Genomic DNA, 26,846 nt, shown 5'->3' on the forward strand with positions numbered 1-26,846 from the left:
ACTGGGAGTGCTGACAGTGGAATGATTGAAATACAAAGGGAGACATCTGGGGACCCGACTTCTCGGTTTCAGACCGCACACTGCATTCGAGAGTTGAAATATTCCCCTGGGCAAGGAGCTCATCCACTTTTTGTACTAAACTCCCCACAGTTTTATACAGGATGGAACTTTGTGGAGCACTTTTAGTGTTGATTCTTATTCTGGATGTGGTCGCAACGTACTTGTTGCAGGTTCCAGGATCCTGATTGTTAAGCTTTGCGATCCGGTTTCAAGCGAAAAAAAATTCCCATTTATTCATGACGTTGTGTGGTCTCTGCATCTTTTCCAGTCTTCACCGAGACTAGGGCGCGTTAGGGAGAGTTTTGACAATCGATTAGACATGAAAATGAAATGAAAATTGTTTATTGTCACAAGTAGGCTTCAAAATGAAGTTACTGTGAAAAGCCCCTAGTCGCCACATTCCGGCGCCTGTTTGGGGAGGCTGATACATCGTGAGCTGCGGAAGTTCATAGATACATAACGTAGAAGATAGGAGCAGAAGGAGGCCTTCTGGCCCTTCGAGTCTGCTCCGCCATTCATCACAATCATGGCTGATCATCCAACTCAATAGCCTAATCCTGCTTTCTCCCCATAGCGTTTGATCCCATTCTCCCCGAGTGCTATATCCAGCCGCCTCTTGAATATATTCAAAATTTTAACATCAACTGCTTCCTGTGGTAATGAATTCCACAGGCTCACCACTCTTTGGGTGAAGAAATGTCTCCTTATCTCTGTCCGAAATAGTTTACCCTGAATCCTCAGGCTGTGACCCCTGGTTCTGGACACACCCATCACTGGTAACATCTTCCCTGCATCTACCCTCTCTGGTCCAATTAGAATTTTATAAGTCTCTATGAGACCCCCCCCCCTCATTCTTCTAATTTCCAGCGAGAACAATCCTAACCTAGTCAATCTCTCCTCATATGACAGTCCCGCCATCCCTGGAATCAGTCTGGTAAACCTTCGCTGCACTCCCTCGAGAGCAAGAACCTCCTTCCTCAGAGAAGGAGACCAAAACTGCACACAATACTCCAGGTGTGGCCTCACCAAGGCCCTGTACAACTGCAGCAACACATCCCTGCTCCTGTACTCAACCTGTTGATGTCACAGGTTTGGCTCAGCCAGAGGGAGAGGTGCTCCTGCTGCGAGTGGGAACTTTACCAGCCAGCCCTTCACCCCACTGTTTCTGTGTTCTCTGTAATGGGGAAGAGGCAAAAGATGGTATTCATTTGGATCTGGTATTTAGGTGACACGGTGGTTAGCAGAGCTGCCTCACAACGCCAGGGACCTGGGTTCAATTCCGTCCTCTGGTCACTGTTTGTGTGGAACAAAGAACAATACAGCACAGGAACAGGCTCTTCTACCCTCCAAACTTTTTTGGACACTAAGGGCAATTTATCATGGCCAATCCAGCTAACCTGCACATCTTTGGACTGTGGGAGGAAACCGGAGCAGCCGGAGGAAACCCACGCAGACACCGGAAGAACGTGCAAACTCCACATAGACGGTCACCCGAGGCCGGAATCGAACCCGGCCCCCTGGCGCTGTGAGGCAGCAGTGCTAACCACTATGCCACAGTGTCGCCCTGCAAATTTGTACACGTCTCTGCTCAGGTCATTTTATAGAAATTGGGAGCCATACTAGTTTTAACCCCAAGCCCTGTTGCACCCCCTTATTGCCGCCCTCACTACCGTAACCTCCCGTACAAGCACTCACTTTCCCTGTTGACCTAACCGCTCCCGGGATTTATCCTGAGGCCCCACAGCTTTGAATTTTATTCATAACCTTTCATGTGGAACTTTGTAAAATGTCCGTCAGAGAGCCGGATATTGCACCCTCCACTTGGACAGAGTCAGGTTGGTCGGCCAGGATTCTCCATCCATGTTGACTGCTCTCCTCCGGAGTGCTGTAGAAATAACTTGCTTCAGAAAGCCACGAGAATGGTCCCCTCGATTCATGAGAATGGTCCCAGGGAATGAGAAACCGCGGTAATGAAGACAGATTGGAAAAGTTGGAGCTATTTCCTTCTGAGAAAAGAAGGCGGAGAGGAAATTTGATAGAGATATTCAAAGCCATGAGGAATCTGGGCAGAGTAGATCGGGAGAAATGTGAAAGGATGGCAAACAAGAGAGGCACAGATTTAAATATTTGGGGAAAAGATGATGAGTAAAAACGTTTACACACAGCGAGTGGTTAGAGTCTTGAGTGTGAGAGTGGAGGAGTGCAGGTGCAGGTTAAGTTGAGGCATTGAAAAGGGGATGAAACTTCTCTGAAGAATGTGCAGGGTGGGGGAACGGGGGGGGGGGGGGGGGTAGGAGGAATGGGCACTAAGTGAATCGCATGTTCGGAGAGTTGGTTTGGACCTGATGGGCTGAATGTCATCCTCCTGCATCATAACAACCCTGCGATTGTCCAATTGAAATGTGCAACCTGGTGAACCTAGATTTTCAAAAGACATTTGATAAAGTTCCATCTGAAAGGCTGTTGGTTAAACATGAAAAGTCGGAGGGAGTTGTAGGAAACTTTGGCAGTGGATCAGAAACTACCCAAGGGGTGGAAAGTCATTGGAGGAGGAACGGAGATTCTCCAAAGCTCCGTGTTGGGGGGCCCAATGCGTTTTCTAATTTACACCAGTAATTTGGATCCTGAAACTCAGGCTAGGCTTAGAGAAGATAAAGTAGCAGGGACAGTGGATTTGAAGGGACATGGACCAAGTTAGATGACGTACGTGTTATGGCCGAGGTGTTTTCAGAACCCCAAAATGTATCGTGGAGTTCAACCAACCTCTCCCTTTAATGTATTTGTTGCTTTTCCTAGCACACAGCTTGTTTCCTCGGTGTGGGATTACAATTATGGACACGTGGGTTTTTAAACACAAAATATGTTTATTCCATGATCTCAACTTAACATCTTAAATAAACATTGGATCTCTTAATACCCCTTACTTCAAAGATAACTCCGAAAATATTGCAACAGAAAATAATTCGTCAAAATGTTCCTTCAAACTTCCAAGAGACTTAACACCTTTAAACAGAATCACATCAGGTTAAAGGCTTCACTATTATGAGTTTAAATCACCCAAATGATCCAGAGATAGTCTTTCATGGCAGAGATCCAGCTCACTGCAAACACACACACTCCCAAGCTCTCTTCAAACTGCAAAACTATACTGCAAAATGGCTGACCTAACCTCAGCTCCACCCACTCTCTGACATCACTGTTTTCTTAAAGGTACATTGCCTAAACATCCATGTCTTAAAGGTACTCTCACATGACATATGTAATATTGAATGAAATAGTTGGACAGTACTTCATATAGGGAGGGAGAATGGGCACCACCCTTATTGTATAAATGGTGTCCAAGCACACACACGCATCTGAACATATGAAATTGGAGCTGAAGAAGGCCATTCAGCCCCTCAAGCCTGATCCACCATTCAGTACAGTCGCGGCCATTTTTCTATTTCAACTCCATATCCCTTTATTCCCCGAGAGATCTAAATTCTTGTCTATCTCAGCCATGAGCATGCTCAACAGTGGAACATGCACAACTCTCTGGAGTAACGTTTACCAGTCTCTGAGTAAAGGTGTTTCTCCTTCGTTCAGTCCTAAATGATCATCCCCTTATTCTGAGACTCTAGATTTCCCCCAGTCAGGAAAGAACTACCTTTGAGTCTACCCTGTTAATTCCCTTCATTCAGTTACAATTAAAGCACCTCTCAATATTCTTAGACATGATGTGGCGATGCCGACATTGGACTGGGATGGGCACAGTAAGAAGTCTTACAACACCAGGTTAAAGTCCAACAGGTTTGTTTGGAATCACTACCTTTCGGAGCGTAGCTCCTTCATCGGGTAGTGAAGAGGTAGGTTACACAGACACAGCATATAACGGCAAAGCCAATGATGCAAGATGATACTTTGTGTATCATCTTGCATCATTGGCTTTGCCGTTATATGCTGTGTTTGTGTAACCTACCTCTTCACTCACCTGATGAAGGAGCTACGCTCCGAAAGCTAGTGATTCCAAATAAACCTGGTGTTCTAAAACACAGAATTACTCATGGGACAACCCTCTCATGCCAACCTAGTTAAGGCTACAAACTATGCAATAATAAGAGCCCTGTAGGTTGGCATAAACCAAGAGGATGTTGCTACAGGAACCTCTGTACACAAGACATTTGATTAGCTTCAAGTTACACTTTAAACCCGCGATCTCATTGCTTGCCACCACTGCCCTCTGCAGTGCCACCGCTGCATACCCATCCTTTGCTGCGCATTACATCAAGCAAGACAAAGTTGAAATGAAGTGAGACCAGTTTATCCTCCTCCGGAGCTGTATCAGCTTCTTGGCCCGCGGGTTCAGTTAATTTCATCGGTGTCATAGAATTTACAGTGCAGAAGGAGGCCACCTGGCCCATCGGGTCTGCACTGGCTCTTGGAAAGAGCACCCTACCCAGTCCCACACCTCCACCCTGTCCCCATAACCCAGTAACCCCACCCAACACTAAGGGCAATTTATCACGGCCAATCCACCTAACCTGCACATCTTTGGACTGTGGGAGGAAACCGGAGCACCCGGAGGAAATCCACGCGCACACGGGGAGGACGTGCAGACTCCGTACAGACAGTGAGCCAAGCCGGGAATCGAACCTGGGACCCTGGAGCTGTGAAGCAATTGTGTTATCCATTATCCACTATGCTACCGTGCTGCCATTAATGACTTCGCTATTTAATTACTCTTGCCAATTGGCACACTACCTGTAGCGGGAACAGATAGTCTGGTTGGCAGGTGGCGATGTGAGCTGCTCGGGATTGAAGTGTTCTTATACTTGTACTGGGGGAGGAGATGATCATGCTGCCTCCATCAGCACTGCCCGCTTTCTGACCTGCAGAGGTGCGGGCGGGGGGTGGGGGGGTGGGGGGGGGGGGGGCGAGGCGGAGACGGCTGCTGGTGTCTCTACAGTTTACCCAAGTATATCTTGCTGGGAAATCGCAGCATATTCCGGGAGCATGATTCTGGACAGTGAAGCCATGAGTTATGGTGAAGGTATAACTCACAAAACAGCCACCTAGGCCTGCGCGTGAGCCTTGCTGCCTCATACAGGCTGAGGCGACCGTTACAATTACTAAAACTACCAGCCTCCACTCTGTTAGCAATCCTGTGCGAGGTGCACACCGGCCTTGCTGTCTCCCAGATGAAATATTTCCCTCCTGTGTCACCAATGTGTCGATGGCAAATCCTTGTTATGGGTGGGTGTGAAGTTTGAAGGGAGCCTGTGGAATCAGGGTTGGGATGGAGCGCTAGATGGCAGAGGGAGAGGGGTTAGAGGATAGAGTGACAGGAGAGGTATTGCCATAGATTTTTAAAATATTTAACATGCCAACATGCGAATTAGGACCAGGAGGAGGCCCCTCAAGCCTGCTCCGCCATTTTATAAGATTGTGGATTGTAACCTCAACCCCACATTCCTGCCCCCCCTCCCCCGATAATCTTTCACCCCCTTGTTAACCAAGAATCTATGCAACTCTGCCTTAAAAATATTCATACTCCGCCTCCCCCGCCTTTTGAGGAAGAGAGTTCCAAAGACTCACGAACCTCTGAGAGAAAAAGCTAATCTTTGTACCTCCATCTTAAATGAGCCACCCGTTATTTTTAAACAGTGACCCCCAGTTCTAGATTCTCCCACAAGAGGAAACATCCTCTCCACATCCACCCTGTCAATACCCCTCAGGACCTTCAAGGTTGGATCAAGTCACTCTTCTAAACTCCAGTGGATACAAACCTAAACTCCAGTGGATACAAACCTAACCTCCAGTGGATACAAACCTAACCTCCAGTGGATACAAACCTAACCTCCAGTGGATACAAACCTAACCTGTCCAACTTTTCCACACAAGAACCTGCCCATTCCTGGTATTAATCGAGTAAACTTTCTCTGAGCTATTTCTAACACTTTTACATCTTTCCTTAAATAAGGAGACCAATACTGTTCACAATACTCCAGATGTGGTCTCACCAATGCCCTGTACAGCTGAAGCATAACCTCCCTACTTTTGTATACAATTCCCTTCACAATAACATTCTGTTAGCTTTCCTAATGACTTGCTGGACCTGTATACACTCCTTTTGTGGTTCATGCAGCCAGGACACCCAGATCCCTCTGCACCCCCAGAACTCTGCAATCTCTCACCATTTAGATCATAAGCTTTTTTTTATTCTTCCTGCCCAAATGGACAATTTCACATTGGCCCACATTATACTCCCATTGCCCAGATTTTTGCCAACTCACTTAACCCTTGTAGCCTCCTTACGTCCTCTTCACAAATTTTCTCACCCACCTATCTTTGTGTTCTCCGAAAATTTAGCAACTAGACCTTCAGTCCCTTCATCCAAATTATTTGTATAAATTGTAAACGGTTGTGGCCCCAGCACTGATCCCTGTGGCACACCCCTCGTCACATCCTGCCAACCAGAAAAAACATCCATTTATGCCAACTCTGATTCCAGTTAGGGAGCCAATCCTCAATCCATGCCAAAATGTTATCCCCTACACCATGATCTTTTATTTTCCACAATAACCTTTGATGTGGCACTTTATCAAATGCCTTCTGGAAATCTAGGTCCAGTACATCCACCGGTTCCCCTTTATCCGCAGCACATGTGACTCCTTCAAAGAACTCCAATAAATTGGTTAGATGTGATTTCCCTTTCACAAAACCATGTTGACTCTGCCCGATTGCCTTGAAGTTTTCCAAGTGCATCTTTAATAATGGCTCCTAACAGTTTCCCTATAACAGACGTCAGACTAACTAGCCTATAGTTTCCTGCATTCTGCCTCCTTCCCTTTTGAATAAAGGAGTTACATTTGCTGTTATCCAATCCCCGAATTTTGGATAATTTAAACCAACGCATCAACTATCTCATTAGCCACTTCTTTCAAATCTTTAGAGTGAAGTCTTGGGGATGTGTCCGCCCACAGACCCAACAATTTGCTCAATGCCACTTCCCTGGGGATTGCAATTTTCCTGAGTTCCTCCCTCCCTTCCACTTCCTCATTTACAGCTATTTCTGGGATGTTACTTGTGTTCTTTGTAGTGAAGACTGGCGTAAAATATCTGTTTAATTCATCTGCCATAGCCCTGTTTTCCATTACCAATTCCCTAGGCACACTTTCGATAGAACCAACACTCACTTTGTTAACTCTTTTCTTGAAATATCTACAGAAACTTTTGTGTTACCAGGGTTCGGTTTTGGGGGGAGGGGTGGCGAGGGCTCGGTTTGGCGTGAGGGGGACAGGGTTTGGTTTTGGGGGGAAGCGGGCTCGGTTTTGGGGTGAGGGGGAGAGGGTTTGGCTTTGGGGGGAGGGGTGGAGAGGGCTTGGTTTTGGGGGGAGGGGGAGAGGGTTTGGTTTAGGGGGGAGGGGGGAGAGGGCTCGGTTTTGGGGTTGGGGGGAAGAGGGCACGGTTTTGGGATGAGGGGGAGAGGGTTCGGTTTTGGAGAGGGGGAGAGGGTTTGGTTTAGGGGTGGGGGGGAGAGGGTTCGGTTTTGGGGTGAGGGGGCCGAGGGCTTGGTTTTGGGGGGAGGGGGGAGAGGGCTCGCTTTTGGGGGGAGGGGGAGAGCGTTCGGTTTTGGGATGAGGGGGAGAGGGCAGATGTGAAAGGCACAGGAGAGATTGAGAATTTTTATTTGAAGAACAGGCTCTTGCTTTGGAAATTTAATGTTGGAAAAGGTGAGCAATGCGGAAATATTTACCCTTTGAAAGTTGTGAATAGAGTCACGTTGGCTGTTGGTAACAGTAAATCTACACAGCTACACAGTGTTTGAATCAAATCAATCACAACTCTCACAGGCCTCTGGGCACATTTAGTTGGAGCCTGGTTCAAATCATCGTGAACCGAATTGATTTTCCCTGTAAACACAGTCTTGTTTCTGCAGCAGCCGCCATTCCAGCTGCTGTCCCTCCTACATGGCCCCTGCCGCCGCTGCCGTGGGTGACCCTCTGCATTGATCCCCACTTTTTCCGGGCTGAAATCCTCTTCAGCAGACCCTGCAAGTTAACCGAGGCCAACGTGGGAGGAGCTGGGATGAGATGTGCAGCCAAGCAGACCATCGGCTCATCCCTTCTCCAACGAGAGGTAGATTGGATTGGATTGGATTTGTTTATTGTCACGTGTACCGAGGTACAGTGAAAAGTATTTTTCTGCGAGCAGCTCAACAGATCATTAAGTACATGGGAATAAAAGAAAATACATAATAGGGCAACAAGGTATACAATGTAACTACAACACCGGCATCGGATGAAGCATACAGGGGTGCAGTGTTAATGAGGTCAGTCCATAAGGGGGTCATTTAGGAGTCTGGTAACAGCGGGGAAGAAGCTGTTTTTGAGTCTGTTCACCGTGTTCTCAGACTTCTGTATCTCCTGCGGGAGAGATTGTTGTCGCTGCACCACTCCACTAGGTTCTCTATCTCCCTTCTGTATTCTGACTCTAGATCCGGCCCACTATGGTCGTAGCGTCAGCAAACTTGGAGATGGAGTTGGAACCAAATGTTGCCGTGCAGTCGTGTGTGTACAGAAAGTAGAGTAGGGGGCTAAGTACGCAGCCTTGGTGGGAAGGTAAGAGGCAAGATAATCCAGACCATAATATTAGTACTCTCCACAGTTTGTACAAGCAACGCATGTAACTTGATTCGTCCAAATGTGCGCTCTAAGGCAGAAGCATAGCTTAACTTCAAAAAATTGTGGGGCAATTGCTTTTAAGACTTGACAACCAGTATGACTTGCTTTACCCGGCACCTTTGCACAGAGGACAATGTCTCATGAAGCTCTATGGATTATAATCGGAAAATATACCATCCTTTGGTATATTTTTGCCGACTGAGAGACCGTTGTGTGCGAGAGAGAGAGAAACCTCTCCTCAACACAGTCTCAGGACAGTTCCCAATGCCGTGGGTGGATGCTCCTCACCATTTAATTCAGGCAGAGTTGAATTTCGCTCGAATTAAATAAAGGCCTTTTTTTTTTTTATTGAAGGCCGAGAGGCGGTGAGTGAAGGAGACTGGTACAGGTAATTGGGTGGGTTTATCTCATAATTCAATGAGATAAGCCTCATTAATGTCAAGATTAGCACTCAAGTCAATGTTTGAGCCTTATTGAACATTCCGGATTCCAGCTCACGGGTGGGTCCAGCGTGTGTTTAATTTCTGACGAGCTGAATCCAGGAATATATATATATATTTTTCTAAGACGACACCAGAAAAATATTTTTTTTTTTTTTGCACATTTTTACTCTGCTGAAGCAGCCATTTTGTGTTTTACCTGTTTCTGTTCTCGTTCAGACGGCTGCTCACCTGCTCCCGGCGCATCTTCCTTCTCTTGATTTCTTTCCTTTCCTAACACTGGTTAGCACGGCTGCCTCACTGCGCCAGGACCCCAGGTTCGATTACAGTCTCGGGTGTCTGTGTGGAGTTTGCACGTTCTCCCCGTGTCTGCGTGGGTTTCCTCTGGGTGCTCCGGTTTCCTCCCACAGTCCAGAGATGTGCAGATTAGGTGGATTGGCCGTGCTAAATTGTCCCTTGGTGCCCAAAGGTTAGATTGGTTTACAGGGATAGGGGTGGGGGAGTCGGGTGCCCTTTTGGAGGGTTTGTGCAAACTGGATTGCCCTAATGGCTGCCTCTTGCACTGTTTGGATTCTGCGACCTGCTGAGTTTTCTTTCACCATTTTTGGTTTTTATTTTGGATAACGAGACTGTGCGTTTTGATTGGGCCGTGGAAAGGCAGTGCGCCAGAGTTTGGACATGTCGGGCGCTCGATGGGAGGATTGGGGGGGGGGGGGGGCAGTTGGAAGCAGGCAGCCATGCGTTGAATACGGTAAACCACACTTGGTGGCTGTATCAGAACCCTATTTTCTAAACGCAATATGGCCAATGTAGTGACACTCCACTCCTGTGTCACCCTTGGGGCCTTGTTCAGCTCATGTCCGTTGTGTGAAGCATTGAACTGAGTTTTCCATGGCTCCGATGGAAAATTCCACAGCAGACTTCGAAGGGCACGGAGTTCAGTGGCTGTCCTGCTCAACACTCTACACTCTTCCCTGATGCAGTACCGCGCGCGCCATATAAACCGATTAAACACACAAGTATTAATTGTGGGTCTAGTCATGTCCCCTCAGTGGGCTAGTCCCTGGCTTCATCCCTATCCCATCCTTCCTCAGACTGCTCGCCCTCCCTCCTGTGTCCAAGTCTCCCTCGCTGACTCCTCCATCTTCAAACACATCCTGGTTAAGCTCACAGTTGGCCCATGAACCATGTTGCCTCCAGCTCTACCGGCTGTACCTAGCTAAATAGCAACCCAGCTCCGGTTCTTCAGAGCTAGGCCACACTATGGCTGCTCCAACCCAGTTGCACATCTGCTCTGCTTCCGTTCTTGCTCCTGTTATTATTTCGAAACCATTCCTCAGCTCCTCCGATTTTCTGTCAGCAACTTTTTATTTGACGCCTGTACTTTAAATATCAAGCAAATTGAAATGTGTTTATTTATATAACCAGTTTTTTTAAAAAAAGGAATACAGAAATGTCGAACATTAAACTGTAATTGCCTTCTGCTGGCTGTTTCCACATTATCTATGTCGAGATCAGCTCAAACACACCAGCCTAACTATTTCCTCGGGGATAAGGCTCCCTTGATATTTGCTCTTTCATTTCATAGAATTTACAGTGCAGAAGGAGGCCATTCGGCCCATCGAGTCTGCACCGGCTCTTGGAAAGAGCACCCTACCCAAGGTCAACACCTCCACCCTATCCCCATAACCCAGTAACACCACCCAACACTAAGGGTAATTTTGGACACTAAGGGCAATTTATCATGGCCAATCCACCTAACCTGCACATCTTTGGACTGTGGGAGGAAACCGGAGCACCCGGAGGAAACCCACGCAGACACGGGGAGGATGTGCAGACTCCGCACAGACAGTGACCCAAGCCGGAATCGAACCTGGGACCCTGGAGCTGTGAAGCAATTGTGCTATCCACAATGCTACTGTGCTGCCCCTGGGGTGTCAATGTCATTATGTCATTTGGACTGGGCCAGACCTCACCAGCTTTTCCGTTCTAGTAGGTGAGTGCTCACACAAAAAGAACCAAGCTCCCCCACCCTCTCCCTCAAACTTCCAAAGTACACATAAAATGTGGCCTCCTATTCCAACTCGAGAGAGAGCTGGGGAGGACAGCTACATGATTAAAGATGGTGTGTTCCAATTCGCCTGAGACAGCAAGGACAGCCTTGAGGGAACTGAAAACCGAACTGGATAGGGAAAGCTGATAATCTGTATTGTCACAAGTAGGCGTACATTAACACTGCAATGAAGTTATTGTGAAAAGCCCCATGTCGCCACATTCCGGCGCCTGTTCGGGTAACGGAGGGAGAATTCAGAATGTCCAATTCACCTAACAGCATGTCTTTCGGGACTTGTGGGAGGAAACCGGAGCACCCGGAGGAAACCCACGCAGACACGGGGAGAACGTGCAGACTCCGCACAGTCAGTGACCCAAGCCGGGAATCGAACCTGGGACCCTGGCGCTGTGAAGCAACATTACTGACCACTGTGCTACCGTGCCGCCCATTGCTGATGGTCAGTGCTGATGAGAATTTCTATGGGGACTATAAAGAATTGGTGTGTATCCAGAATTTTAAACAGTTGGCAGAGACCATCCAACATATTTTTTTACTGCCATTAAAATTACTGACGTTAAAATGTCATTGTGACCTCTTTAATAAACAGTTCAGCTGGAAGTGCCAGTGTCCATCCTTTGCCACTGGCTCGTTCCTCTCTGCTCCCGTAGCACCTTTCGAATCCTTGACCTCTTATCGGCTGGACGGATGAGGGCAGCAGACTCTTGGGAACACCGCCACATCCCAGGCTTTCCTCCTGAGTGGCACGCCATGCTGTCTTGAAACTATTTAGCTGTTCCTTCATTGCTGCTGGGTAAAAACCCCTGAATGTGCAAAGCGTCGACCTACAAATGGACTGCAACAGGGCAGCTCGCCACCATCTGTTCAAGCTGGGGCTGAGCATGAGCTGACAGGCCTAGTCAGCGATGTCCATATCCCATGAATGAATGTTTCAAAGCAGCTTCTGTGGCACGTTCTCGAACTGCCTCATCTCAATGCAATGGGTAACATTGTGGAGTCCGATTTTGTTTCCAATCCGAGGGCAAGTTTATGTTGATTCATTCTTCGGTAGAACAGGACAGTGGGCCTCGGGATTGCTGCAGGAAACAGAGTCTAAGCAACATCGGAACTCCAGGCGGGGAAGAGCTGAAAAACAAAAAGAATAAATATTAGCAGGAGCTGCATCAGGTGGCAACAGAGAGTAACTCAGGGTCCGACAAAAACAATTGGTGGCGAGCAAGGTGGCGCAGTGGCGTATGAGCGTCAGTGCTGTCCCAGGTTCGATCCCGGCCCTGGGTCACTGTCCTTGTGGAGTTTGCACATTCTCCCCGTGCCAAAGAACACTACAGGACAGGAACAGGCCCTTCGGCCCTCCCAAGCCTGTACTGGTCATGATACCACACTTGGCCAAAACCCTCAGCACTTGCTGGCGCCGTATCCCTCTCACCCCCCCAACCCAAAGATGTGCAGGGTAGGTGGATTGGCTACACTAAATTGCCCCTTAATTAGGGGGAAAAAAGAATTGGGCACTTTAAAATTGAAAAGAAAAATGAGTGACCAGCAATTTGGCTGTTTATGGTGTTGAATTGTTTCAATGTCGCGGGGACGGCTCCGCCCCGGACCCTCAGTGGGACGACCGTTATTTAAGCGCGTTGGTAGGATGTTCTCTGGCTTCAGAACTTAATGGCCAAGGAAGGTGCGCTCGAAATGTGGCCAAACAGGCTGATTAAACAGGCCGTAAAACCCTCCCAAATGTGCCTGATGGTCAGCCAAACTGCAGGAGGCAACGGCAAGCGGCGACACCGCTTTGCTGAGCATGATTATGGATCAGTCCATTGGAGGTCCATGGTCACCAGCACCCTCTTGGGGCACAGGGTATCTGGAGTTGGTGGAGCTGGGAGGTAGCATCCTATCATGGGAAGAATAAAGTGGGCATGGACTTGGAAAATAATATGGAACCGGAGTTGGCGGTATTGATATACATTATGAAAGTAGAAATAAAGGTTAATAGATTTAAAAATGTAATCAAACAAAGCATAAGGGTTCCTCTCCCAACGGAAGAGAATTGGAAAGTGTAGAAGTTATGTTAAACTTTTCCAGAGACCTGGTTAGATCACACTTACGAGTAAACATCACCACAAACCAGTTTCGACTGAACAATTCAGTCTTGCTTCAATTCCTTACCTGGGTCGTTGCCTGTCTGTGTGGGGTAGATGTCCTGGTAGATTGGAGGTTCCTTATCCTTGGCCTCACCAGACAGAACTACGCCAAGCAACGCCATGTCCACTTGGGAAGACGGGCCAAAATGGCCTTGATAAAAAGGAGCCCCCTGCAGCGTCAGGCAGTGCACTGTCTGAGGGCCACACTGCAATGCGAGCGATTCAGATAGAAACACTGAGTCAACCTCTGAGGCGGAACAGAATTTTGCGTGATCTCCAAAAACGGCTTCCTCGTAGGTTGGAAGAGACCATGGCTGGGCTGTCCGGTCCTCTCCCTTCCTTCTGCACCTGGAATGAGATGGGCCGTCAGAAAGCATGACACCGGCCTTGAGCTCTAACCCCCATTTCTCAGAGCTGCTGTCATATAATAGAATCACAGTATGGCTACAGCACAGGTGGAGGCCATTCGGCTTGGAGTGTTCATGCTGGCTCCGCAAGAACGATTTAGCTCATGCCATTCCCCTGCTTCCCCACTCAGCCCCCTGCCTCTTCCCCTTGGCTTGCAATGAGTTTCCTCTGAATGTTATCCAACCCTCTCTTGAAAGCCATGATTGCGTCTGCTTCCACCGTGTACATTCCCTTCCTAACCACTCGTTTAAGTTAAAGTTTTAATTTGTTAATTAATGGGATGTGGGCGTCGCTGGCTTGCATTCATTGTCTATCCCTAATTGCCCTTGAACTGAGTGACTTACTAGGTCATTTAAGAATCAACCACATTGCTGTGGATCTGGATAAACATGTCGGACAGACCAGGTAAGGATGGCAGATTTCCTTCGGTCATTAGTGAACCAGATGGATTTTTCTGACAATCGATAATGGTCAGCATTAGACTTTTAAGTCCAGTACTTTATCAAATACAAATTTCACCGTCTGCAGTGATGGGATTCGAACCGGGGTCCCCTGAGCTTTACCCTGGGTCTCTGGATTACTGGTCCAGTGACTATGCCGCCACCTTCCCCTATGTTGCCGCTGGTTCATTATCCTATCATAGAATTCCGAGAGTGCAGAAGGAGGCCATACGGCCAATCGGGTCTGCACCGACCCTCTGAAAGAGCACCCTAACCTAGGCCCACTCCCTCGCCCTATCCCCATAGCCCCACCTAACCTGCACATCTTTGGACTGTGGGAGGAAACCGGAACGCACAGACACTGGGAGAACGTGCAAACTCCACACAGACAGTCACCGAAGGCCGGAATTGAACCCGGGTCCCTGGCGCTGTGAGGCAGCAGTGCTAATCACCGTGCCACCCTATCATAAACTGGTGTCCACTAGCTCTCAACCCTTCCGCTGATAGCAAACGTTACTTCCCTATCTACTAGTCTAGAACACTAATGCTGTTGAACACCTTTATTAAATTGCCTCACAACCTCAATTCCTCCAAGGAGAACAGCTGCAACTTATTTGAATCTACCCGGCCCTCTCGGCTGTCTAACCTCGACCCTCCACTGTCTCAGCTCGCGCCAGCTCTGCCCCACTTCTTGTGCTTGGACCCTGATCTAATGTCCGAAGCTTTCCGTCACCCTCCCCCCACTGGTCAGCAGACTACCACTTTCCTGGACTCACCCGCAGCATTGCACGATCACCTTGGGCGTGAAGAGGACACACAGCATCAGCAGGAAGAGGATCCCTGCCAAGCACATGGCCAGGGCCGCAATCAGGGGCATGGAATGAGTCTCTGTGTGGACATGGGACTCCGCACCTGAAACAAGGACGTCAATGCTGGATTAGTGTTTGCTGCCTGCATTTCTGCCTCAGCCGAAAGCTGAAAGTCAGAAAGACCAGCTTGGTCACTGAAGCTATCAGGCCCTTGACACGTGGGAGATTTCCAACAGCCTTAAATTCACTGGGATAGTTTCAATACAAAAGCACAATTCTTCAAACATATTCAGGAGAATGTTCTCAGTCAGCGTAGAGCCAACCCTTTGGATGTTTAGGGGATGAAGCTGGGCAGATGAAAATTCCTAATTCAGGAAAAGCCAATTTTACCACCGTGAAATATAATCTGACATAAGTGGACTGGAAACAGCTTCTTGACGGTAAACCGGTGTCAGAAACACTTGGGAGGCGTTGAGGGCGGAGATACTGCAGAGAGGGTTCAGAGCCGATACTTTCTCACAAAGAGAAAGGGTGGGACTTCCTCAGTATTGTTGAAATTAAAAATAAAATAGGGAAACAAAGAGCGGGCGTGAATAATATTGACAGATAAAAGCAAGGAAACCCCAAAGCTGTTTTATAAATATATAAAGAGGAAGAGGATAACCAACAGAAAGGTTTGTGTGTGTGTGGGGAGGGGGGTGTGATCGTCCCTTCAGTCTGAGGCTGTGCCCTCGGATTCTAGTTTTTCCTACTAGTGGAAACATCCTCTCTGTGTCCACTCTATCCAGGCCTCTCCGTCTTCTGTAAGTTTCAATAAGATCCCCCCCTCATCCTTCTAAACTCCCAGACTCCTCAACCGCTCCCCGTATGACAAGTCCTTCATTCCCGGGATCATTCTTGTGAACCTCCTCCGCACCCCCTCCAAGGCCGGCACATCCTTCCTTAGATACGGGGCCCAATAAAATTATGACGGGCCTAGCTAAAAGTCGCCAGAGCCCCAGATGACCATTAGGGTCTTTTTCCCCTTGAGGCGGGGGGGGTGGGGGCGGCAGCTGACTGGTGGTGATTTAACCCGAGGGTCACCACACCTCAGTCGAGGGGCAGGGTTGAGAAGGCGGGACCTTCGGGGGACCTTCACGATTAAGCCCAGCCGGAACGGCAATCAAACTCACTCACAATCCAGCCGTCTGAGCTAAACGGGTTTGGATAGGAAGAGCGATTTTTCATTGGAGATGTCAAGAGCCAGGTAACGTTGATTTAAAGTAATTGGTCGAAAGATCGCGAGGCAGCTGACAATTCTTTACTCTCAGAGGCTGATGGGGATCTGGAAGTCACTGCCTGACATGGTGTTGGAGGCAGAAACCCTCATTGCATTGAAGAAATAGCTGGATATGTTTTTGAAGCGCCGAAACCTCAGAGGCTTTGGACCCAGAACTGGAAAATGGGGCGAGGCTGAATTTATTTTTACCGGCACATCAACGACGGATGCTGAGTAAATCTCTGCCATCGAAGATGGCAGGAATTCACGATTGCAGAGATCCTGGAGCTGAGTCGTTTCACTGACGGCTCCAAGGATAGGTGTCTGACCTTGGATGAGGCGATGGTGTGGATGGATCTGGGGTGTGGGCAGAGGCATGGGGGGGGCCGAGCAGAGCTGGGTGTGTGAGGCCTTGGACCAGGTGGGTTTGAAGGTGCACCTGCCAAGCAGGCTTGGAGTGGCCTCCGCGTTGGTTCTGAAGGGGTACATAACCAGAAATTGTTCTGAGGTTTTATTTTTGGGTGGGGTCTGGAGGTTCTGATCCCGTCCCCCCCCCCTCTGCCATCCTATGGATGCCGAACTGTGAATACACATGGGCGAATGACATGGGCGAGTGAGGTAGTGACATTGGAATAATGATACCGTACCTGATTGTTGTCCAGGCGCATGTCGTCCAGATGCATGCTCGATCAGTAATAGAAGTGACAACGCACTGGATAGAGTCGATAGGGAGCTCCTCATGTTCCTGGGCAACCTGTGGTCACAGTTAGCTGTCAAACACCACATCCAGCTCTCTGAAAAACAATTCACATTTAATTAAAAACACAGCTCTCTTACAGTTGTTCGCAACTTAGACATCATGTCCCTCAGCGCAGGGAGGGAATGCAGAGGAAGTCTCTGCAAAGAGAGAAGGATTGAGTTTGGAATAAATTCCTAGGAAAGAATATAGAAACAGATATGCTAATTGGGATTGTGATAAATAGATCTGTTTCTCAATAAATGGAGTTCAGGGGAGAAGCATTGGGATTGAGGGATATGGACTGAAGGTGGGATTGAGGGATATGGAATGAAGGTGGGATTGAGGGATATGGAATGAAGGTGGAATTGGTGGATATGGAATGGAGGTGGAATTGTGGGACGTGGAATGAAGATGGGATTGGGATATAGAATGAAGGTGGGATTGAGGGATATGGAATGAAGGTGGGGTTGAGGGATATGGAATGAAAGCGGGATTGTGGGAAATGAGAAAGTGGGATTGAAGGATATGGGACAAAGGCGGGTTTGAGGGATCTGGAACAAAGGTGGGGATTGTGGGATATTGGGAGAAAGGAGAGGTTGTGAGAAATGGAATGAAGGTGGGAAAAAGGGATATGGGAAGATCCTTTTGCGGGATTTGAATGTGGAAAATAACCCAACCTGAGTTAATCTTAACTCGCGTTTGCTGTGGATTATTTAGGGAAATTGGATCACAGAAATTGAGGGATTGGGAAAATACACCACCATTTATTTTCAAAACTTAATTCAAAACATCTGCTTATGGCAAGAGAAAATCAATGCAGTTTGACTGTCTCACTCCTGTCTGTAACATGAAGGATGAATGGGGTAGTTGTATTGAAGGAGGGAAATAATGTCTCTAATTGGCCTGGTTGGCTGGTACCTCAAGTGCGGAGATATTTGGACCTGTGACCCGCCCTCTTCCCCCACTTGACAGGACTCCTGACATAACATCATTGTCATTCAACCCCTGTGCTGGGATTGGGGAGGGGGAACATGAGCAAGATTGCAGGCTGACAAGGCCCTAATCCTGTTCTGCACAGAGGGCCCCGAGTCCTGTGGGGTCTGTGGCAAAGTGTCTTCCCTCCCTGGTAGACACTCTGTGGCATTGCCACAGATAGTTCTGGGGTTGCCTTCTTCCTATTCTGTTGCCCTTGTTTCTCCCCCCCCCCCCCCCCCCCCCGCCTTATCTTCCGCCCCGCCCCAGTTTCTTTTACTCCATCTCTGAGCATAAATTGATTCCTGTGTCAATCTGCAAATGCCGTGGATGGAAACCAGGTTGGCGAGATGGATTTTAAAAGGTGGGGGGGGGAGAGGGTTTCGAGATTCCCGGGGAGACATACACTGACTGCCTCTGTTATCTATACACAGTGAAACTCTCCCCGTATTCTGTCAGAGAATACACAGTGGCAGACAAGATAATAGAGAGAGAGCGGTTTAATCTTTCCTTAAAGATAAACATAAGGCATAGAGTACTCTAGTTTAGAGAGTACTCAGTTGTCAAGTTAAACACAGATTTATAGGTAAACACAGCTAGTTAGCGAGTAACATAGTTATAGAATTAAACAGAAAGCGAGAAAGCTAGCTAGTTAGTCAGAGAGTAACAACTGGGGGCAGGTTTCGCCCGGTTTAGCTCAGTTGGTTGGACAGCTGGTTCGGGAGGGTTCGATTCCCGTACCCGTTGAGGTAATTGATGAAGGGCCCCGCCTTCTCAACCTTGGTCCTCTGGTTCAATCACCACCAGTCAACTCTTTTCCCTCAAAGGGGAAAGTAGCCGATAATCATCTGGGACTATGGCGACTTTACCTTTACTTGAGCACAGTAAGAAGTCTTACAATACCAGGTTAAAGTCCAACAGGTTTGTTTCAAATCAGTAGCTTTTGGAGGACTGCTCCTTCATCCTTCATGAAGGAGCTACGCTCCGAAAGCTCGTGATTCGAAACAAACCTGTTGGACTTCAACCTGGTGTTTTAAGACTTCTTACTATGCCCACCCCAGTCCAACGCCAGCATCTCCACATCATGACTTGAACATGTTATCGAGTTAAACAGAGAGTTATTGATTTAAACGCGCACAGGGTTAGCTAGCTGGCGAGTAACACAGAATTAAAGAGTCAGAACACGTAGGGAGTGATAGAATTAAACAGAGAGAGCCAGCTAGTTAGAGAGTAACACATTGTAGAGGTAAACTGAGAGTTATAGAGTTAAACACACACAGTTAGCTGGCTGGCAAGTAACACAGAGGGTTAAAGAGTTAAAACACAGAGGGAGTTATGGAGTTAAACACAGAGAGTTAGACAGCTGGAGAGTTACAGGGTTAACTACAAGTGTAGCACAGAGCTATTGATGATTGCGGAGTGCAACAAAAAGAGAGTTACTACAGTTACCCACACTTCAGTTCCAGTCCTATTTGGTGCCCGAATCTCACTCTCAGCACCTGTCTGCCACTGACCTGCACTGTTCTGTGCTGTGATCGACCCAGACGGCTGGGAAATACCAAGGACCAGGGCCTTTTAAACGAGCAGCGATACGGAAACGGCAGACGTCATGGAGTGCGAGGTGGAAAGAGGAAGGAGGATGTGGTTCTGAGAGGCTGAATCTAATAATACTATCACAGAATGGTGACAGCCCAGAAGGAGGCAGTTCGGCCCGTCATGCCCCATGCTGCCTCTCTGCAAAGGCAACTTAGCTAGTCGCGCTCCCCTGTCCTTTCCCTGGACCACAAGATGTCTTTTCTTGGCCGTTTCCCGTCAGAAAACCTCGATTGAATCTGCCTCCAGCCTCTTCTCAAGTAGCACATTCCAGACCCTAAATACTTGTGTAACCAAATGTTCTCCTTCATGTCCTGTCTGATTCCTTTGCTAATCACCTTCAACCACTGTTCCCTGGTTCTCGACCCTTCAACCAATGGGATAACGGGTGGGATCCTTCGCCGCCCACCCCCCCATCCGTGTGTTTCTCGGCACCGTGCCGTTCGTTGGCGGTGGGATTCTCCATTCCCACCGCTTGTCAATGGGATTTCCCATTGAAGCCACCCTGTCAGTGCCAACCAAGAGGCGGAGCCTGAAAGGGGCAATGGCCATGAAAGGGGGGGGGGGGGGGATCTTCGGCGACCCTGTAGCAAGATGTCGGTCATTTGGAGGGGGTGGCATTGGTACCAGTGAGTTGGGGGGGGGGGGTGACCTGTTTCCTGCGAGTAGGGGGATGATGTCTCAGTCATCGAGGGGGGGGGGGGGAATGTAGGGTTGTCTGGAAACCAGGGCCCCCCGTTAGATATGGCACACCAATTTCTGAGGAGCAGGCCTAGCCAGCGTCTTTCGGTCCTGCATATCTCTTACCCGGCAGGAACCTCCCCAAGCTCCAAAACAAATGACCAAGAGAATTGCGATAGGAATCACGCCGGAGCAGCCGTTGGGATTCGCATTGCTTTTTCCGGTGACATTTAGACATTTTGTGAGAATTGTTATCCATCGTTACACACCCAAGGGCTAGTTCATTAACGTAGATCAAGAAAAGCAATGTCCATAGTACAAGCCCCTGGGAAACAGCACTGTACACCTCACTCCAGCCCATAAAACACCCATTCCACACTACCCACGTCCTGTCACCCAGCAACTGTACATCCTTGCTGCTGCCATTTTGATCCCATGGGCGCCATATTTGCGAGCCAGCCTGTTATGTGGCATCTTATCAAACACTTTGTGGAGGTCCATATACACCACATCAACCACGTTACCCTCATCGACTGTTTACCTCGACAAAAAAACTCCAATCAAGCTAGTTTAACACAAAATAATAGTCAGTGCGTGCTGGGGAAATGTTCCGAAGGAGAGTCACATTGGACTCGAAACGTGAACTCTGTTTCTCTCTCCGCAGAGGTAGCAGAGTTTTTCCGGTACTTTCTGGGTGGAACTTTACCGACCGACTTCCCTCCCGCCAAAGTCTTTGCCGTTTTGCATTGTTTGCCGCATCTTATGGCCCCGCCCAAAATTCTGCCACCCGTTTTTATTTCAGATCTTCAGCATCCGCAGTATTTTGCTTTTATTTTAGTTGAACATGATTTGCCTTCAATACTTGTCCAAGTGGCTGTTAATTTCATACCAGATTGGCATTTCTAAAAGTGTTTTCTTCACCGAGATCGAGCCCACTGGACTGTAGCTGTCGACTTCTCTAGTTTAGAAGAATGAGAGGCGACCTTATTGAGACATATCAGATTCTCAGGGGGTTTGACAGGCTCGATGCTGAGAGGTTGTTTCCCCTTGTGGGAGAGTCTAGGACCAGAGGGGACAATCTCAGTGAGGGGTAGCCCATTTCAGACAGAGATGAGGAGGAATTTCCTCTTTCAGAGGGGAGTGAATCAGTGCAATTCTTTACCGCAGAGAGCTGTCGAGGCTGGGCTGTTAAGTGTGTTCAAGGCTGAGCCAGATTTTTAATCAGTAAGGGAGTCGAGGGTTACGGGGATAAGGTGGGAAAGTGGAGTTGAGGATTATCAGATCAGTCACAATCTCATTGAATGGCGGAGCAGACTTAATGGGCCGAGTGGCCTAATTCTGTTCCTACGTCTTATGATCTTAAGTCTCTTCCTTCCATCCTTTTCTGAATAATCTCCCAGTCCTCTTACCAGTCCCCCAATGTTTAGGTTGAATGTTTGTGGCCAGAAGCTTCATAATTTCCACCCTTTGAGTAACAGCAAAGGTTGGTGAAGGGAATGCAATGGATGTTTCCTTTATAGATTTTAAGAAAATATTTGACAAGATGCCACATTTTGCTTAACAAAATTAAGGCTGATGGAATAGGGGAGTCAGTGCTTAGGGGGCCACATGCGGCCCATCTTGTTTCCAAGTGCGGCCCCCACGATGGATTTTGTTGACCGTTGCCCCCGCGCGGGATCGCCACATTCCGCTGATTCCCGTCCGTTCAGTTTTGTTTTCCTGCCGGTATGGCTGAAGTGATTCACACGTAAAGCGAGGGCGAGTGAAGTGAGGTGCGTGCTGATTGCTCACAACATTGACTGTGAGAGCCGTGCGCTCCCTCGGTGTCCAAAGTGTAAGTATTTCTATTTTTACCATTTGAAGTTGATGACGGTTCTACTAATATATAAACAATTGAGCATTTTCTCTGACTCATTATGAAATATTCAGCGTGTATGAAATGGGTTTAGTCTTATCCATGGGGTCACGGTTGGTGAACAAACCTGATTTCAATTCTACTGAGATGGAGGAGGGCCACTCATGCGGCCCATTCGCTCGCCCAGGCTGCCTGTCATTGGACTAGAAGATAGTGGGCAGTGATATTCCCCAATTGTTATACACACACACACACACACACACACACACACACACAGGAGGGGTTTCACAACATCCATCCCTTTTACACACACGATAAATGGGGATAAGGAAAAAGGAAGAGGGTTCAGGGCACAACCACAATAAAAATACAAGTTGGGTTTTACATAGTCCACGATCAGAAGTCAACTGGTTTGTTCCTTCTGAGGGGAGGTTGACTGATTGTAGAATACTCCTCTTCCCAGAGCGAGATTCCCACAATGGGAGAAGACATGGGTGGGTTTCTCTCACCCCGGGGCATACACGCCCTCCCCACCCCCGCCGGCGATTCTCCGCCCGGGATGGGCCGAGCGGCCACGCCAGAAATGCCGAGTCCCACCGGCGCCGTTCACACCTGCTCTTACCCGGCGGGACCTCGGTGTGGATCCATCCGGGGGCGGCCTATTTGTGGGGGAGAGGGGGGTCCGACCCCAGGGGGGGGGGGGGGGGGGGGGCCTCTGCTGTGGCCTGGCCCGCGATCGGGGCCTACCGATCGGCGGGCCGGCCTCTCAAGGGGGGCCTCTTTACATAGAACATAGAACGATACAGCGCAGTACAGGCCGTTCGGCCCACGATGTTGCACCGAAACAAAAGCCATCTAACCTACACTATGCCATTATCATCCATATGTTTATCCAATAAACTTTTAAATGCCCTCAATGTTGGCGAGTTCACTACTGTAGCAGGTAGGGCATTCCACGGCCTCACCACTCTTTGCGTAAAGAACCTACCTCTGACCTCTGTCCTATATCTATTACCCCTCAGTTTAAAGTTATGTCCCCTCGTGCCAGCCATTTCCATCCGCGGGAGAAGGCTCTCACTGTCCACCCTATCCAACCCCCTGATCATTTTGTATGCCTCTATTAAGTCTCCTCTTAACCTTCTTCTCTCCAACGAAAACAACCTCAAGTCCATTAGCCTTTCCTCATAAGATTTTCCCTCCATACCAGGCAACATCCTGGTAAATCTCCTCTGCACCCGCTCCAAAGCCTCCACGTCCTTCCTATAATGCGGTGACCAGAACTGTACGCAATACTCCAAATGCGGCCGTACCAGAGTTCTGTACAGCTGCAACATGACCTCCCGATTCCGGAACTCAATCCCTCTACCAATAAAGGCCAACACTCCATAGGCCTTCTTCACAACCCTATCAACCTGGGTGGCAACTTTCAGGGATCTATGTACATGGACACCTAGATCCCTCTGCTCATCCACAGTTCCAAGAACTTTACCATTAGCCAAATATTCCGCATTCCTGTTATTCCTTCCAAAGTGAATCACCTCACACTTCTCTACATTAAACTCCATTTGCCACCTCTCAGCTCAGCTCTGCAGCTTATCTATGTCCCTCTGTAACCTGCTACATCCTTCCACACTGTCGACAACACCACCGACTTTAGTGTCGTCTGCAAATTTACTCACCCACCCTTCTGCGCCTTCCTCTAGGCCATTGATAAAAATGACAAACAGCAACGGCCCCAGAACAGATCCTTGTGGTACGCCACTTGTAACTGAACTCCATTCTGAACATTTCCCATCAACCACCACCAATCAGAAATCAGCTAGCCAATTTCTGATCCACATCTCTAAATCACCCTCAATCCCCAGCCTCCGTATTTTCTGCAATAGCCTACCGTGGGGAACCTTATCAAACGCTTTACTGAAATCCATATACACCACATCAACTGCTCTACCCTCGTCTACCTGTTCACTATAGTCACACTTTAGTTCCGCGCCGGCCCCGGTAGCCCTACGCCAGGTTGCGTCGGGGCCGGCGTGGAGAAGGGAGCCACTGCGCATGCGCAGACCCCACGGCTGCCGTGCTGGGCCCCTGTAGGGGTCAGAATCGCTGTTCCTGAGGCCATGTTGACGCCGTCGAGAAACGCGACGGCATTTACGACGGCGTCAACACTTAGCCTCAGGATCAGAGAGTCCCGCCCGTGGAGTCTGGAATTCCCTGGCCATTGGGATTACCTTTTCCCTGCTGACAGCGCACCCCCGTTTCCTGGTCGCGTGGGGTGGCCCCAATGGGAAATCCCATTGACAAGCGGGGGAATAGTGAATCCCGCCAGCAGTGAACGGCGCGCCAGCGAGAAACACGCGGCTGGGGGGGACGGGGGGGGGGGGGGGGGCGGAGAATCCCGCCCATGGAATGAGTTGGTCGGGTGGCGCAGGTTGCGAGGTTCCAGCAAATGGCAGGTTTGAGGAGGGACCGTGTTCGTTCTGCTGCTACCAGCTTGATGATGGGCATAACGGGCTGGTGCCTGGAGATCTGGGAGGTCGGAGAGTAACTACTGGAATCCAATACCAACAGGCGATATCACAATGCAGCTTGTTGAGGAGCGGGGCTGGAGAGGGAGTAATGTGACATACCCCCTGTCAATATTGGACACAGGATGACTAGAATCCTGAGATTTAATTTGAGTCGGGATTCCTTTTGCTGTAGGAGACACTGGTTTCAGCTCAATGACAGACTCTCTCTCTCTTGCTGAGACCCAGAATTGTGTCGGAATTGCTAATGTTTCGGACATTCGTACCATTGTGGGAGATTACGACCAGCGCAGGGAGCGGGACCAGACCAACTGTCCATGTGGCCATTGTTACTTGGAAACTGCTGCAAGGCATCAGGCGACTGGCTGAACCCTTTGTCAGCTGAACAATGTTCCATTTTTAACAGCACAGAAAAAATGACTTCATAAAACCGTCCAGCTGGTGAATATATATATTTATCTTTCACATCTTGACCGTAACGCTAATGGTGAACATGAAATCATTGTCGATTGCAGTAAAAAAACCATCTGATTCACTAATGTCCCCTTCAGGGAAGGAAGTCTGCCGTCCTTACCCGGTCTGGCCTACATAGAATCATAGAATTTACAGTGCAGAAGGATGTGACTCCAGAGCCGCAGCAATGCCCCACTGAAGTGGCTGTGGAAGCTGCAAGCTCAGTTCAAGACCAAATAGGGCTAGGCAGCAAATGCAGGCCCAGCCAGCGATGCCCACATCCCATGAATGAATAGAAGATGGAATTTAACTCCGAGAAAGTGAGAGTTGGTGAAAGATAGTCTTAGTGGCGCAGTTCTTAAGCTTGGTCAGGGACAGAGGGACCTGGATGTGCCCATATATCAATCTTTGAAGGTAGCAGGACATGGAACCATAGAATTCCTACAGTGCAGAAGGAGGCTATTCGGCCCATCAAATCTGCACCGACACTCTGAAAGAACATCCTGCTTAGGCTCACTCCCCCACCTAAGCTGCAAATCTCTGGACACTATGGGCAATTTAGCACGGCCAGTCCACCTAACCCGGACATCTTTGGACTGTGGGAGGAAACCGGAGCGCCCGGAGGAAACTCACGCAGACACGGGGAGAAAGTGCAAACTCCACACAGGCAGGCACCCAAGGCTGGAATCGAACCCGGGTCCCTGGCGCTGTGAGGTAGCAGAGCTAACCACTGTGCCGCCCCTTTGATATATTGACAGCGCGATTAACAAAGCATAGCAATTTTGGGCTTCATTAATAGAAGCTTTGAGAACAATATCCGGGAGGTTCTGCTGAAACTTCATAAGGCCCCAATGTCCACATTCTGGTCACACTTTCGGAAGGATGTGCGGGGTCCTCGAGACCATACGGAGGAGATTTACCAGAATAGTTCAGGAGACCTTTAGTCATAAGGTTAGGGTTGGAGAAGCTGGGGTAGTTCTTCTTACGGCAAAGGAGATGGAGGGGAGATCAGGATTATGACAGCTTTAGATAAGGGTAGGCAGAGAAAAGCTGTTCTGATGAACTGGTGGGAACAGAGATTTGAGGTTCTGGGTAAGAGGGATGTGAGGAAGAACTTTCTTTCCATACACACGGCGAGTGGTAATAACCTGGAATCTTGCTGTCCATGAGTGCAGTGGTAACGGAGGCGATCCATAATTTCAAAGGGAAATTGTGGGAAGCTGTAGCACATCCCAGCACCCTGTATATAGTCATAGGTATTCTAATAAATAGTTTATCGTTGTTCAGATCTGGTGGTGGCCAATCACTCAGATATCACATTGGTGAAGAGGATTATCGGAAGCGCCTTGGAATTGCCACACAAAAGAGGAAACAGACCTTGTGTTCAAATACCTCAAGTCAGGCCAGTCATGAGTCAACAAAATGCCATTTTGTGGCAAATTAGAGCCGTTTAACTTCGAAGATTGGTTTCCAATATGTTATACTTCGTCAGTACTTTTCCCAGGCAAATGAAATGGGAGGCGGACAAGAGAAAAATTATACCACTTGCGTCCTGTGGAACCCAAAATTATAATTTAATGAGGAGCTTGGCATCTCCAACCGGCCCTGATTCAAAGACTTTCGCAGAGTTAGTACGTCTTGTGAAAGGGCATTACCGTCCGAAGCCTTCGATAATTATACAAAGATTTAAACTCAATTCAACCACAGGAGCCAATGGGTAAGTGGCCTTTGTGGTCAG

General features: G+C 48.6%; 1 protein-coding gene across 2 annotated transcripts; it reads right to left on the reverse strand.

The window, feature by feature from the left end:
- Positions 1–10,434: 10,434 nt before the first annotated feature.
- Positions 10,435–19,604, reverse strand: LOC140402537 (uncharacterized). Of its 2 annotated transcripts, none has more exons than XM_072490391.1 (5): positions 19,513–19,604; positions 16,935–17,081; positions 14,997–15,132; positions 13,398–13,720; positions 10,435–12,359 (listed from the first exon to the last, which is right to left on the reverse strand). In XM_072490391.1, the coding sequence occupies exons 2-5, from the start codon at positions 17,071–17,073 to the stop codon at positions 12,262–12,264; spliced, it is 696 nt and encodes a 231-aa protein (XP_072346492.1). In that variant the 5' UTR covers positions 17,074–17,081; positions 19,513–19,604; the 3' UTR covers positions 10,435–12,261. The 2 variants fall into 2 exon arrangements, with proteins under 2 accessions (XP_072346492.1, XP_072346490.1); XM_072490389.1 differs by having other exon boundaries at positions 19,452–19,538.
- Between the last annotated feature and the right edge of the window lie 7,242 nt (positions 19,605–26,846).

The sequence above is a fragment of the Scyliorhinus torazame genome, chromosome 25 (genome assembly GCF_047496885.1).
Source record: "Scyliorhinus torazame isolate Kashiwa2021f chromosome 25, sScyTor2.1, whole genome shotgun sequence".
Classification (NCBI taxonomy): Eukaryota; Metazoa; Chordata; class Chondrichthyes; order Carcharhiniformes; family Scyliorhinidae; genus Scyliorhinus; species Scyliorhinus torazame.